We start from the raw sequence: 14,289 nt of genomic DNA, 5'->3' as shown, positions 1-14,289 counted from the left end.
TTTTGTTATGCACATTAGATATAAAATAACAAAACAATACAGTGACCTTTATCTTGTATAAAAGATACATTTTCTTTTTTAATTAAAATTTAACTATAACTTCATGTATAAAAGTTGTTAAATGTGCATGGTTATCCTTATTTTCTATAGAGTTATTTAAATTTTGCATTGTTAAAATTACCGCGCCTCTCCCAATATATTTATGTATATATATCAAATGTTAATATTAGAATAATGAAAACACTTTCTCTCGTAATATACGCGCGTCTACGTATCATCAATGCAAAATAAACAATCGCAAATTTATAAAATACTTGATAAATCATTATTCATCCATAAAATTGCAATTGAACGATTATATGAAACATAACTGTATCTCGTTATATCTTTAATGTCATTTCAATATGAAACAACGGCGAACGAAATGAGAGGCAACACTTTTAGAAATAAAATTTGAAAAGATATTTATTGAAATCAACATTTCACGAATTGTACTTCTACTAATACACACGCAACAGAACAATAAGTCTATTGTTAAAATGTATGGTTGAATATTTGTGAAATGTCGATTTTAGATATGTAACCAAAGTCAAAGTTACACAAAGAAATTTTTACAAATATAAGCATCTTCCATGTAATATACAATGTAAGAAGCGTGCAGGTGCTTATTGTTATTTTAACATATTAACGTTCACCTTACATATAAGTATGTAACATATGTATGTGTCTGTATATTAGTGTTGAAATATTTATTAATATTATATTAAATTACGTTATTAATCAGAGAGAAAAAAATGCATAAAACAATAAATTTTCAACAGGAAAATAACGTAATTCTCTGACATTTCAAAAATTGTTTGGATCATATAGGGGAGAGAAGCAGGTATATAGGGCCAATAACTATAAATTGTACATGTTACAATTAAGCTAGAAACTCAAAGTGCTTATTTTTCTAATATTCATACAGAAACTTATTTAATTTATTTTTTAAATTTGAATTGCCCATATACGCATTTTGCGCATTTGAATATTGTAATACTAAGTCGACATTTCTATATATTGTTCACTTCCATACTAAATAATCATATTTGAGTAATCATGTTTTTCACCCTTAAAAAAAGATTTCGGCCAAACAATTGTTGCATAACTCTGTAATAGAGTTGGTGGTCCATATGTGACAACATTTCACACTTCATATCTATTAATATTAACTGAAGACTTTTTTCCATATTTTTTGTCTCTGGTGATGAGTTTAATTGTTGCAGTATAAAACTGCTTTTCATAACATGTGTTTCTGTAAAAACAGAATAATTTATATTCAATGATGAAAATTCAATGGTAAGGTAACATTTGTTAATTATATTTTTAATAAATTAATAAATCTTACTTTTGGTAAAAGAGAATCAAAATTACATTTCTCAGCAGCACCCAGATTTAGACGACTCAATAGGACGTCCATGTTCTATCTTAACCTTGTTTGCTGGATCACTTGCTCCACTCGAGGGTGGTCCTACTCTACTTTTAATTTCTGCAGCCATTGTCATAAATGCTTGTTCTACATTCAAAGCATTTTTTGCAGATGTTTCTAAGAATGGAATACCAAGTTGATCTGCATATTCCTAAAGAAATATATAATAGAGAATAGAATAAAATAATCAAATAAAATAGAATAAAGGGATACAACATGATAGTGCGTTTGTACCTTAGCTGTAGTATAATCGACTACTTTTTTAGTATGAAGATCACATTTGTTTCCAACCAGAAGTTTATTGACATTATCACAGGCATAACGATCAATTTCTTCCAACCATTGTTTAACATTATTAAATGTATCTTGGTCTGTGCAATCATAAACAACAATAATACCATGCGCACCTCTGTAATAAGAACTTGTAATTGTCCTAAATCTTTCTTGACCCGCTGTATCCCAGATTTGCAATTTAATTGTTTTTCCATCTAAATCAATTGTTCGTATTTTAAAGTCTACACCAATAGTACTGATGTAACTTTCTGTGTACGTATCATCAGCAAAACGTAATAGCAAACACGATTTTCCAACTCCAGAATCTCCAATTAACAATAATTTAAACAAATAATCACTGAAATAAAATTATATAGAATATTTTAAATAAAATTTGATAAAATTATATGTAATAATTTACTATATTCCTATTGCTACTATTACTACAATATATATAAGTGATCTATATAACACAAACAATTAAATTCTCTTCCTTTATATTTCTATGAATCTTAGATACAATTATATTACAAATAATATATTTCTTAAAAAATTTGTCTATAATATATTTTATATATTAGAAATATATATGAATAAAGTGAAAAAAGAATCATTATATTTTGCAAAAATGTTTTTAAAAATTTAAAGTCAAATCTGTATTAAATATATATTGGTTCAATAAACTAGATACTTGATAGATTACACAAAATATAAGTAGTTTCATTGCTTCATTCAGCTAACTTTTATTTTTTAACATTATTCAATATGTGCTTATTAAGATTACATATGTTTTTAACATATATATCTTAATATTGAACTATTCTAAATTTGTTAAATTAATAAAATAATTCACGATATTTTATTTGTACATCATAGTTGTACAAATTTTTATTTGTAATACCAATTTTTATATCGATAGGTTTAATTTTGCTAATTTTTATACTTTAATACAACAAAAGAAAGCTATATGTAAACGTATGAGAATGAACTTCTAAAATGGGGACGGTAGAAGGAGGGGGGAGAAGAGGGGAGAGGTGGATCTGTCAGATAGTTCAGCTTGAATTCTTTTAGATGATTAGACAAAAGAAAACTATCTTATGTAGAATTGTTTTCATTATTTTCATCAGATTCTTTATTATCGCGATCAGAGAGAGAGAAAAGTAAATGGATTAGGATCGAAAAATTGCAAGGAAGATATCTGTCTACGATGTCTACGTAGAAAGAAGTTTACTTACTATTCAGGATTCATCGTGGACATGCTATGTCGATATAATACGTTCACTGATATTCGTATATATTTTTCACCTCAAATCTATAAACGATTCACGTTAAAACGATACAACCTCACGAAAAGCAAATCTACAGATTCACTAATCACGTTCTTTAATGCGAAGGAACTGTAACAATGGCGGTCGCAGCAACTCCTCCCAAACGAACGAATGAGACGACCACCATTGACGTAATGCCAGAATGGCAGCAGGTGCTGTTTCACTCCCTCTACTTGACGGGAACCGAGCAACTTTAGAAAAACATGACGTCTGCGCATAATTCCCCTCTCATTGCTTCTTCGTTTATATATACCTCTTTTTTATTTCAATTTTTTATCTTCGTTTCTCTATAGAACTTTGATTTTACGATATAATCTATCGATAACTATGAATATCGTCCTTAAATACTAATTAATTTTTTTTGTTTTTGTGTTTTGTTTTTTTTTCTTCCTTTTAGAAAAAATTTCATTATCCAAAGCAAGTGTACAAATGAAATTATCTGCAAAAGAATACCGATTGGAAAATAAAAATAATATCTTTGTTTTTATTATTTATTAATAAAAAACATAATTATATATATATATATATATATATATATATATATATATATACATATATATGCGTATATAAATTGTTTCTGTTCTCTTTAATCGTCCTTTAAATTCATTTGAATTATTTCATTGGCGTAAAAACAATTATGGCTACTTTTCATCAAATTATCAAAAGCCAATCAGCGATTATCATTATTTATATACCGGTTTTTTATTTTTTATTTCAAACTATAATTTACATTTTTATAAATTTACGTTTGTTAAAGTAATATTTTAAAAATATTTTATTATATATTGACTTTATTTAGAGTACAACGAATTATTTCTAGTATCGACTTCATTTCATACATTCAAGATGGGTGACTCGATGACTCTGCTATATGTTGCAATATAATTTCATAATACTCAGTGTAGTCCATTTATATTGTGTTATAACTTGAGTTTTTAAGTGATTGTAAACATAACAGTTCTTTAAATAAGTTATTTTAAAAATGTTGATAGTAGTATGTTAATACTAATAATATATCAATGAAAAAGTTGATATTATTTACCTAGAAAATCAGTCTCAAAGCTGACATAGACTGCAATGACAGAACTTTATGTTTAAAAGTATTGAGGGTTATATTTGATGTCATTAAAATATTCACAAGTTGTTGATACATCAAAGCTTTCTTTTAGAAATGTAGATGGAAAGAAACTAGGATTAAGCGAAGGCTGTTCAAGCCCAAACTTTGAATCCTATGGTGTTATAAAGTTTATATTACACAACGATGAACCAGTAAATGTTATTACCAGCAGCTTATTACTTTTCTGTATAACATTAGTGTTGTGGATTATATTTGATAGCTTTGTACCTTCTCTTCTATCTACTTTTACTTTGGTATTATATTGCAAATATTACCTTACTTCTACAAAGAAAGGTTCACCTTATTACAAAATTTTTTATATGAATAGCTTCTTATATATAAAATATTTAATTAAATATTTCTCTTGATTTATCCAGATATATTATTAATAGTGCCATCAATCGGAATACATATTACTATAGAGAAAACATTTGCTGGTTTTAATTCATATACATTTTTACCTTGGGATACAATAGAAGATTTATTTATCAATGAAGTTATTATAAGAGTAAGTGAAATAGATAATCTACTAAATATATGTGTGTGTGTGCGTGTTAACTTGCATATATATATATATATACATATATAAAAAATAAAAGATATATTATTTTTAGCAAAGAGTCTTGTATTATTTGACATTTATAGTGAAAGAATCAATCAATGGTAGAGATCAAATAAGATTAGTTCCTTTGTTCCAAGATCTTTTACCTGAGAGAAAATGCCTGGAGTACATATACACAAAATTAGCGAATTTGATTGGCTTGAACAACAGGAAGGATCTACATTAACTATACCTGGGTCTTATTGGCTATGTCATAAAAACAATGTTTATAAGTTTACTTTCAAATATCATCGTACAATTAGGTAATACAATACATGGTATCTTGACATGAACTCTATTTTATTTATATTTACTTACTATTTATTTATATTTCATTTTAGAAATTCTAAGAAATTCACCTATGGAAAAGAATTAATGAAAGTGATCAGAAGAATTATAAAAAGTCAACCACCTCAAGGGCAACAGTTTTGTACGAAGCATATTCTTGTGACATATAGTATCCTTTGTATAATTTGTAAAAAAAAATATATATTTAAAAGATAAAATTAATTTTATAAGAATATCAGATATTTTTTATTAAATCCAGAGTTATTTTTCAGAACTTTTGCATTATAAATATATATATATATATACACACATGCATATATATATATATATATACTTCTTTAACAGTTATGTACTTCTAGATCATACACCATGGACACGTCAAGATAAAATGTTTGCTATTCTTAAATTTCGGAAACACACAAAAGCTGTTACAGTTTCACGAGCGATTGTACTTACTGTAAAAATTTGTAAAGATGAAAGCTATATGCCACATGCTATGGTTATTTACCCAGAAACTGAATCAAAAACAATTAAATCTTTGAACTATACTAACAAAGATAATGAAAGAAAAAATATAGGAAGTGAATGTAAAGTAGACACAGAAACTTCAAATGTTAATGAATTACGAATTAATACTACAGATACAAATAAGCATATAAATAATTTAGATTTACATTATGGTCCAAGTAATTTGATTTTATCAAGTGTAAACAATGAAAACACAACAGATAAAGCCAATATAATAAAATGTAATAAGAAGACTTCATCAAATGTTTCTTTAATAAATGAATCTGTAAATACAGAAGACAAAGATACATATAAAAGCAAAAACTGTTTGATATCATTTGAGGAAAAAGAAACGGAAAAAAAGGAATATCAAAATAATATAGAAAAATCTTTTTTATCAAATCAGATCGAATTTCAAGAAATAATGCGATGCGAAGAAATTGAATTACCACAAATGAAGAATAACTCAACCAATAACACAATAAATTCAAATGATGAAGGTATTATAGATACTGCAAATTTACCATATCAATATCTCATTGAAGAAGAAATAGAAAACGCAAAAAAGAAAGTTGTTCGTATTTCTTTGTTAAATATTAATAAATCAATTTCAATAAATACAAATCAAGAATTGAATGCAGATTCTACAAGCAAATCTGAAAATAGTCATATTAAAAAAGTAGTGAAAGAAAACAAAGAAAATGATAAAAATTATAAAAAACATGAAGTTTCTGAACCAGCACAAACTAATGAGGAGCAATGTACAAAGCATCTTTCAGTAAGTTCAAAAGAATGGGTAAATGATCATGATAAAGCAAATAAAGATCATAGCAAATCTAAAAAAATTAAAGAATTGGACAAAAAAATTGATGATAATACATTAAAGTCTTCTAATATTACTGATTTAATAATGAAAGGCCGTATGTTTATGATTCAACAGGATCAAGACATTGTATCAGTTGTAGAACAAAAAACAAAATCAGATATAGATGAAGTTTTAGAAAATTCAGAAAAATTCGAGACTAAGGATGGAGAGAAATGTTTATTAAATTCTAGTTTGCTGAAATTGGAAAATTTAATAACAATGATTGAAGTGCCAAAAGAAAATATTAAGAGTAATTATGAGAATAAAATTGCAATAAAAAATAATGTATCCTCAAAATCAATAGTCATAAAAAAAGATTCCACTAATGATGAGCATATAAAAACACCAATAAATGTGATGGATCAGTCCACGTTTATGTTTAATTCACAAGATATTGCTGCATCAAGCAAATCATTTATTCATAATGAAGAATATGAATCAAACATGAAAAATATTATTATATGCGATGTAACAACAAAATGTGAAGAAAATGTATTAGAAAATATTGAAGGTGAAGAAAATAATATTACTTCGGAGATACAACATTGGAATAATGAATCTACAAATCTTTTTAAAGAAACATCAAATTCTTGTAAAAAACTTGATATAAAAGATAATCTAATAACAAATGTTGAACATGCTCTCACAGTTTCAGAACATCATATAAATAGTAGCAAATCTAAAGTTGTAGAAGCTACTAATAATTGTAATATTACTTCAAATAATGTTTCTAATGTTCCAAAAATAATTTCAAGTCAAATTATAACAATAGATCAAATGCCATTAGCATTACAAAATATTGTCAAAAAAAAATTATCGAGACGTAATATATCTATAGATCATAAATCAAATCTACAAGATACTTCATCACATATTACAAAATTAACATCATCTAATAAGTCAGCAGTAATAGATGTAACGAGTAGAGTAAAATCTTTGGATACTAAATTGTCTAATGTCAACAACTGTTTGACTGCATCACCTGATAATACTGTGACAAAATATGATAATGCATCACTTGTATGTTCAAATATTGAAGTTACAGAAGAAACAGAAATATCATGTAAAAAAAGAAAGAAATCAAATAATTATGATGCAAAGAATCAAACTACTGAAACAGAAAATAATAAAACGTTACCATCTACTCAAGACAAAATATATTCTGTAACAGACAGTATAAAAGAGAGATATAGAAAAAGAAAAAAACAACAAAATTATAAATACAATACAAAAATGAAAGTAAACATGATGAAAATGCCAACTCGTATATCTAACATAGTTAAAACAAAAAATTCTACTATATCAAACAAATTACAAGATATTACAGAAGAATTTTATCAGGATTTAATACAAAATAGTAAACATAGTAGTAATACTTTTAATCAAAAAACTTTGAGGCATACAAGAAGATCATTGTATTTACAAACGGATATAAAAAATGAGGATACACGCATAAAGATGTTAAAGTTTATAGAAGATATTACAAGAGGTGTTAAAGTTGTTGTAAAACGTATGAGTATAAAAAATATTACCAGTATTTTAGGAAGTAATTCCTCCTTAGCCTACATAAATTAATAAATTGTATTATATAATAAAACATTAGATAATTATTTAAGTAATATGTATATTAAATGTGTTAAAGACTGCTTTCTCTTATATAATGTTAATAATAAATTATATTGAATGCAAATGTACAGTCTACATTGTAATATTTTTTGTTTAATCATTATTAGAAAAAATGAATGATGATCAAATTATGTATGAAATAGTTTATTTATTTCACAGAACTTCTCCTTTTCAATTTGTTCTATGACCATTTTTAGATTGTCAATTTTATTTAACATTTTTTTTAACTGCGTACCTTGATGTTTGTATGGTATATTTTGTTTTTTCGATGCAATATTTAAAAGTGCATTTTGCTCTTCTGTTTGGGGCTCTATATCATGATAAACTTTTATATTTGGCACAACTTTTATAGTCTGTAATGTATATTATATAAAATAAACAAATTTATAACAGAATATATGTACGTATTTTTAATATGAATATACATTCATATTAAAAAGAAGATGAATATAGAACATATTAGTTTCAAAAATAATCATTACCTGTATTTCAGTGGTTAATCTAAGACATTTTTCTAATTCTTCAGCACATAATAATGGATAGCGTTCTCGAGCATCACAAACTTCGAACAGTGCATCTTCACATTGTTCTTCTAAGTCATCTGAAAATGTCTATGTAAAAATATTCTATTATATTAAAAAGCGTTATGTATTTAAATATATTTACTCATTGTTATTGATTTTATTTTGTCTGTACAATTTGAAAAATAATATTATGATACACTAATTTATTTGAATAAAAAAATAAAAAAATAGTATTCAATATACGATTTCAAATGTCATTAAATATATTCACAAAGAGTTGTATACAATTTATGGTAGAAGTGTTGCCAATCGTATAATTTAAAAAATGACAATGCAATATTATTATTAAAACATAATTTTTTAAAAATAGAAAGTATTTGGAAAAAATTATATCGCGTTTAAAAATATTCATATACAATGAATAAAATATTTTTTCAATAATTATCGAATTTTGGAGGATAAAGAATCGTTTAAGTATATAGCGGCTTATTTAAATGTTTTATCTAATGAAGTACTCAGAGATGACATAATAGTCATAAATTTGTTTTAACAGGTGTATTGTTAAACGGAAATGAATCTTGTTAATACTTCCGTCCATGTGGCAAGTTTTGACTACTTACAAGTGAATTGCATATTTTCATGTGAGCTAAATGTCGTATCGCCATTAGTGTGCGGAATGCCGTTATCTTGAACGATTGAAGAAACAGTTAGCTAAATTATTCTTTCTTTTTCCTTATTTCATTTCACGCAAAGAGTATACGAACGAATGTTCAATAATCTTTCGTGTTTTCACAAAGCATATTTGTGGCAATCGTAACTTTATAAAACACCTTTTAAGTTTTTGTTTGCTTTCGTTCTCATCCGTGTAATGGGGTATCTTAAATCCATAGGTACTGCTTTCATTTACACTGCTCTTTTATTAGCTGTGATTACATTTTTACCAGGACTTCCTCCAGATGCTACGTTTTCAGAATACAGGTAATAGATTATATTTAATTTTTATAGACTTTCAAAAAACTTATTTTAATAAATATTTTAGCATAACACCACCAACTAAACTAAGTGGAAAATTAGGTATTAATAATCGTTTAAATGAGATCGAAATTTTGCATGTTGGAAAGTTTAAAGGTCCTGAGTGTTTTGATTCTTATAATGGAGAATTATATACTGGCTTACATGGAGGCTATGTTGTTAAAATCGATGAGAAAGGAATTATACCTTTTGTAAAATTTGATGGAAAGTGTGGTAAGTTGAAAAGCTTTTAATTACCATTTATATTTATATAATTATCAGTTACCTTTCTATAAAATAATAAAACATAATTTTGTTTTTATATATAATTGTACAAATAATAATTGAATTTATCAAAACTTATAGATGGAGTCTTGCAATATCATGAATGTGGTAAAGTGTTGGGTATTAAATTTGATAAGAAAGGCAATTTGTATGTTATTGATACTTATTTAGGTATTTTTAAAGTTGATCCAAACGGAAATTACCAAAAAATTATTGACATATCTAAACCAATAGCTAATAAAATTCCACAAATACCTAATAGTTTAGATGTAGCGGAAAATGGAGATATATTTTGGACAGATTCTAGCACAGATTTCCCATTATATGATGGTATCTTTAGTGTATTAGCTAATCCATCTGGAAGGTATAAATTATTTTTTATAATAATTTATAATAAATAAATATATATTCATTTATATAGATATTTTGTATTATTATTTATTACAGGCTTATTCGATATAATGCAGCTACAAAAACCAATGAAGTATTACTTGAAAATCTAGCATTTCCAAATGGATTGAAATTAAATAGAGATGAGAGTTTTTTAATTGTGTTAGAAACATTAACTTCACGTATTATTAAATATAATTTAAAGGGAGCTAAAGCAGGACAACAAGAAATATTGCTCGAAGGTCTTCCTGGCTTTCCAGATAATATACATGAAGATAATCATGGTGGCTTCCTAGTTAGTCTATATAGTTATATAGATCAGGAACATCCTCAATTGCTACAAACATTAATACCACATCCATATTTAAGAAAAATGTTAGCAAGACTTCTCACATTAATAGAAGCTCCATTTAAATTAATGCAAAGTGTTTATCCAAATTTTTACGTAGAAAGAATCATTCATGCAATTGGTTCGTTTGAAACAGTAAACTTTATGATGGTACCGATATCTGCAGTATTGCAATTGGATAGCACAGGAAAACTTGTTGATGCTGCATATTTAACAAATCAGATAAGTTTTCTAAGTTCTGCTTTTATTCACAAAGGATATTTATGGATAGGGTCACCACATAATGAACATGTAGCTCGGATATCCTTGAAACAAGCCTTCCCTCATTTAGCACAAACGGAAAAATTAATGCATCGTTCAAATCTACAAGATACAAAGGAACATCCAAAAACATATAGTGCAACGGTAAAACCACAAACTGTAGAGACAGCAAAACCTATAACTAAAACTGCAGGAAATACAGAAACTTCTACTACAACTGGAACAAGTCCCAAAACATCTACTAAGCAGGAAAACATGGCTACTCCCAAAGCAAGTGCATCAGTACCAAGTACTACTGCCAAACCAAGTACTACTGCGAAACCAAGTGCAACATCAGTACCAAGTACTACTGTCAAACCAAGTACAACATCAGTACCAAGTACTACTACTAAACCAAATACTGTATCAAAAACAACTCCAACTCCAAAAGCAACCACAGCTACAACTAAGCCTTCTGTAAAATCAAGTACTGAAACGAAATCTAACAATAAGGAAATTAAATCAGAAACAGTAAAGAATAAAGTAATTTCTCCTGTTAAGTCAGAAAATATAAAAGAAACAAATTCAAAATCAAAGGTAAATAAACAAACAGTTCAAAATACTCAATTTAAAGCTCAAAATCAAGTGCAAAAAGAAGAACATGAAAGTAATGAATCTCCTAAAGTAAACAATAATAACATTCCAAAATAAAAATTAATATTAAGACATAATTATTTAAAAAGTCAAGTAAGGTAGGGTTGTTGTTTTATATTATGTTTTATGTTTCAAGTTGATTTAATTATAAGATAGAATTTTTATATTTCAAAGTAACGCGTACTCAATTCTCTTAAATACATTCCATAAAAATTTGTGGTATAGTTAATTTTTTATTGTTATATATGGTTTCATTGTAATAATGAGCAAGGCAAAAGATGCTTATATATCTATTAGAGACTGTGATTTATATTTAAAAATAAGCACGAAATTATTTTGTTTTATAAACTCTCTATAGAGTTTATATATATGTATATACATATGTATTTAGGCACGTGACCGCAGGATTGTTTTCGATATAGCAACAAATGTAATAATTATTTTCAAAACTACTTGCAATATTGAAAAAATCTTTTAAATCCTTAAGAATAATTTTAGCTTAATTTGACTATCAAAATGAATTAATTCAACATGGTAGACATTTCAAAAATTAAATCTTTTATAAAAAATTATATACAATATTGATTTAAGTTAAAAAAATAAATATTGTGCAGAAATGTTTTCTACAATAGCGTTACACATTAACGTGAATTACATCGGTCGTGCCTGTTCTGTGTTCCACACAGAGAAATGTTGCTTTATATATTTTGATTCCATTGATCGTATAAGAATGTCAGTTAGTTAATAAGGCGTAGTCTTAAATGTTTATAAAGAATTTTTTGAGATTAATAAAAATTATGAGAATATATTTATTTATTGAATGAATTCTTCGTTTATCTTTAATAACATTGATAATTTATTTCTATCTCTATTTTAAAGAAATATGAGGAAATTAAATGCATTAAAATGTAAAATGAAAAAATGCAATTAAATTTTCATATGTTAATTCTTATCTTAATACATCACATAATTAAGTATCACATCACATATATATACATATACGAATAAGATATTTTTTCTATGAATTAATTTTAATAGAATTAAGCTAATTATTACTTTCAATGCTCGAAATGTCATACCATAAATATATATTTCACAATAAAATTACTATTTGATATTTGTTGATATTCTTTCAAACATATATCTTGGGCATATATCAATAGGAGCACTAATTTTTTATTGTATAATATTTATAAACAGGTGATTTACATTTTGAAACTACAATTCTGTTTTGATAAAGTATATAAAATTGAAAATACTGAATAGATCTATTTAAATATTCAGCTGTTTTGTTATAAATATTGGCAATAAAGATTTTAACTTTTCACTGAAAAATATTTTGATCTTCCATAAAAATGTTGGCTTTTTAATCGAATGCCAGTATCCATTTCTTTTAAATTGTGCAAATTTCTCTGCTTTGACTAAAGACTTGTAATATATTAATGTAGATTTGTTATTTAATAAATAATCTTGATCAGTGCATAATGAACCAAAACCTAGCTTTACTAATTCTTCCGCGATATTTATACATTTCTAAAAATATTTAATATTAATAATATAACCAGTATATGCAGCATGTATAATGAAATATAATTCTAAAAAACATATTTTTATATACCTGATCTTTTCCTGAAAAAGTGACAATACAATTTAAATAATCCTTTTTTTTAGTTAATGGAAGAAATGTAATCTTTTCTCCACGAATTATAGTTTGTAACCAACTTATACCTATAATAATATATTTTGAAGTACGTTTAAAATATACTTCAGAAATTAAAAATTTTCTATTAACTTTTCTATTATATAAACATATTAATAATTAATATTATTTAATTATTATTAATTAAATAAATTATAATACTTACCATGATTAGTTGTATTAATGCCAGCTAACTTTATAGGTAAATACTTCTCCCTGCCTAATTGTGGAAAAGGTATCAAAGGTTTATGATCTATCAAAAGCAATACGCCATATGAAGGATCTATATGTGTTACACGTCCTTGTAATTCTGTACTTTGTAGAAAATGATTTGGTACATCAGATGGTTTTTTAAATTTTGCAAACTAGTTGGTAATAAAAACATAAATATCACTGATAAATGATAGCAATGATATTAAAGTAAGAAAAGTGTCATACATACTGGCCTTATTTTATACAATGCGAATAATAAACCAATTCCAGTGATGCCGTAGCTAATAAACTACAGAAAAATGAATGTCAATATAACTGAAATATAATCATAAAAATATATTAAAAATCCTCCTGTAATATTTAAATATCTTACCTCTACTGCTCGATTATTTCGTTCCATAAAAATAGTGAACTTTTGGAAGACAGTGGGTACTTTTTCCTTCTCCATAATTTTTACTTTTTTATAAGTTTTATTTTTCTACAATTTCTATTTTTATAACATATATCACCTTTCTTAGATTTTATAAGGTTAAGTACACTCTACATACGTCTGTTTTATACATTCGTTATTTTTCTCGGTATAGATATAATGTGTAGAAGAGCAATCTATCAAAGTAAAAAATTACTACATATATATTAGTAATTTAAAATTTAGGCGTAAGTACAAGAAAAGATTGTATTAAAAAATATTTAAATAAAAAATATAGGATAAGTTGGAGTGCAGTTGTACAACCCTAAGTAAAGAAAGATCTAAATTTAATTGCAATTATGATAAATGAATTTTTCACAAATAGTTAATGTTGTATAGGTAAGAATAATATATTCTTAAATGTATATTAATATTATTTTAT

The 14,289-nt window shown here is 25.8% G+C and overlaps 5 protein-coding genes across 11 annotated transcripts; 2 read left to right on the top strand and 3 right to left on the bottom strand.

Moving 5' to 3' along the window:
- Positions 1–447: 447 nt before the first annotated feature.
- On the bottom strand, positions 448–3,184 carry LOC127072028 (ras-related protein Rab-1A). The gene is made up of 4 exons (XM_051012030.1): positions 2,977–3,184; positions 1,703–2,099; positions 1,388–1,619; positions 448–1,294 (listed from the first exon to the last, which is right to left on the bottom strand). Exons 1-3 carry the CDS (start codon positions 2,997–2,999, stop codon positions 1,419–1,421), a joined length of 621 nt encoding a protein of 206 aa, XP_050867987.1. The 5' UTR covers positions 3,000–3,184; the 3' UTR covers positions 448–1,294; positions 1,388–1,418.
- A 178-nt stretch (positions 3,185–3,362) lies between these two features.
- On the bottom strand, positions 3,363–9,365 carry LOC127072031 (uncharacterized). 5 transcript variants are annotated; one of them, XM_051012034.1, is made up of 4 exons: positions 9,218–9,364; positions 8,556–8,684; positions 8,309–8,426; positions 3,363–3,508 (listed from the first exon to the last, which is right to left on the bottom strand). In XM_051012034.1, the coding sequence occupies exons 1-4, from the start codon at positions 9,260–9,262 to the stop codon at positions 3,417–3,419; spliced, it is 384 nt and encodes a 127-aa protein (XP_050867991.1). In that variant the 5' UTR covers positions 9,263–9,364; the 3' UTR covers positions 3,363–3,416. The 5 variants fall into 5 exon arrangements, with proteins under 5 accessions (XP_050867991.1, XP_050867994.1, XP_050867992.1 ...); XM_051012037.1 differs by lacking the exon at positions 3,363–3,508 and adding an exon at positions 7,813–8,009; XM_051012035.1 differs by lacking the exon at positions 3,363–3,508 and having other exon boundaries at positions 8,199–8,426; positions 8,556–8,674; positions 9,218–9,365.
- LOC127072011 (protein PFC0760c-like) lies at positions 3,898–8,022 on the top strand. Of its 2 annotated transcripts, XM_051011994.1 has the most exons (6): positions 3,899–4,169; positions 4,239–4,480; positions 4,564–4,694; positions 4,801–5,050; positions 5,129–5,244; positions 5,435–8,022. In XM_051011994.1, the coding sequence occupies exons 4-6, from the start codon at positions 4,905–4,907 to the stop codon at positions 8,020–8,022; spliced, it is 2,850 nt and encodes a 949-aa protein (XP_050867951.1). In that variant the 5' UTR covers positions 3,899–4,169; positions 4,239–4,480; positions 4,564–4,694; positions 4,801–4,904. The 2 variants fall into 2 exon arrangements, with proteins under 2 accessions (XP_050867953.1, XP_050867951.1); XM_051011996.1 differs by having other exon boundaries at positions 3,898–4,480; positions 4,832–5,050.
- A 67-nt stretch (positions 9,366–9,432) lies between the features above and the next one.
- Positions 9,433–12,334, top strand: LOC127072016 (adipocyte plasma membrane-associated protein Hemomucin). Its single transcript, XM_051012007.1, has 4 exons — positions 9,433–9,575; positions 9,637–9,842; positions 9,975–10,257; positions 10,341–12,334. The coding sequence occupies exons 1-4, from the start codon at positions 9,466–9,468 to the stop codon at positions 11,581–11,583; spliced, it is 1,842 nt and encodes a 613-aa protein (XP_050867964.1). The 5' UTR covers positions 9,433–9,465; the 3' UTR covers positions 11,584–12,334.
- A 348-nt stretch (positions 12,335–12,682) lies between these two features.
- On the bottom strand, positions 12,683–14,181 carry LOC127072026 (protein C3orf33). 2 transcript variants are annotated; one of them, XM_051012027.1, is made up of 5 exons: positions 13,812–14,181; positions 13,668–13,727; positions 13,392–13,590; positions 13,145–13,290; positions 12,683–13,059 (listed from the first exon to the last, which is right to left on the bottom strand). In XM_051012027.1, the coding sequence occupies exons 1-5, from the start codon at positions 13,884–13,886 to the stop codon at positions 12,799–12,801; spliced, it is 741 nt and encodes a 246-aa protein (XP_050867984.1). In that variant the 5' UTR covers positions 13,887–14,181; the 3' UTR covers positions 12,683–12,798. The 2 variants fall into 2 exon arrangements, with proteins under 2 accessions (XP_050867984.1, XP_050867985.1); XM_051012028.1 differs by having other exon boundaries at positions 13,145–13,254; positions 13,812–14,180.
- Between the last annotated feature and the right edge of the window lie 108 nt (positions 14,182–14,289).

Source organism: Vespula vulgaris, chromosome 24, assembly GCF_905475345.1.
Source record: "Vespula vulgaris chromosome 24, iyVesVulg1.1, whole genome shotgun sequence".
NCBI classification, from domain to species: domain Eukaryota; kingdom Metazoa; phylum Arthropoda; class Insecta; order Hymenoptera; family Vespidae; genus Vespula; species Vespula vulgaris.
This window is presented reverse-complemented; position numbering and strand designations above follow the sequence as displayed.

Coding starts and splice junctions, on each gene's coding strand:
- LOC127072028 (XM_051012030.1), bottom strand. CDS start 2,999: ATGTCCACGATGAATCCTGAATA. Junction 2,100..2,976: donor TCCACGATGAATCCTGAATA/GTAAGTAAACTT, acceptor ATTTTATTTCAG/TGATTATTTGTTTAAATTAT. Junction 1,620..1,702: donor TCGATTATACTACAGCTAAG/GTACAAACGCAC, acceptor ATATTTCTTTAG/GAATATGCAGATCAACTTGG.
- LOC127072011 (XM_051011996.1), top strand. CDS start 4,905: ATGCCTGGAGTACATATACACAAAATTAGCGAATTTGATTGGCTTGAA. Junction 5,051..5,128: donor AAATATCATCGTACAATTAG/GTAATACAATAC, acceptor ATTTCATTTTAG/AAATTCTAAGAAATTCACCT. Junction 5,245..5,434: donor GCATATTCTTGTGACATATA/GTATCCTTTGTA, acceptor ATGTACTTCTAG/ATCATACACCATGGACACGT.
- LOC127072031 (XM_051012033.1), bottom strand. CDS start 9,262: ATGGCGATACGACATTTAGCTCACATGAAAATATGCAATTCACTT. Junction 8,685..9,217: donor TGAAAATATGCAATTCACTT/GTAAGTAGTCAA, acceptor ATTTTTACATAG/ACATTTTCAGATGACTTAGA. Junction 8,427..8,555: donor GATTAACCACTGAAATACAG/GTAATGATTATT, acceptor TATACATTACAG/ACTATAAAAGTTGTGCCAAA.
- LOC127072016 (XM_051012007.1), top strand. CDS start 9,466: ATGGGGTATCTTAAATCCATAGGTACTGCTTTCATTTACACTGCTCTT. Junction 9,576..9,636: donor GCTACGTTTTCAGAATACAG/GTAATAGATTAT, acceptor TAAATATTTTAG/CATAACACCACCAACTAAAC. Junction 9,843..9,974: donor AAAATTTGATGGAAAGTGTG/GTAAGTTGAAAA, acceptor CAAAACTTATAG/ATGGAGTCTTGCAATATCAT.
- LOC127072026 (XM_051012027.1), bottom strand. CDS start 13,886: ATGGAGAAGGAAAAAGTACCCACTGTCTTCCAAAAGTTCACTATTTTT. Junction 13,728..13,811: donor GAAATAATCGAGCAGTAGAG/GTAAGATATTTA, acceptor ATTTTTCTGTAG/TTTATTAGCTACGGCATCAC. Junction 13,060..13,144: donor CTTTTTCAGGAAAAGATCAG/GTATATAAAAAT, acceptor AAATATTTTTAG/AAATGTATAAATATCGCGGA.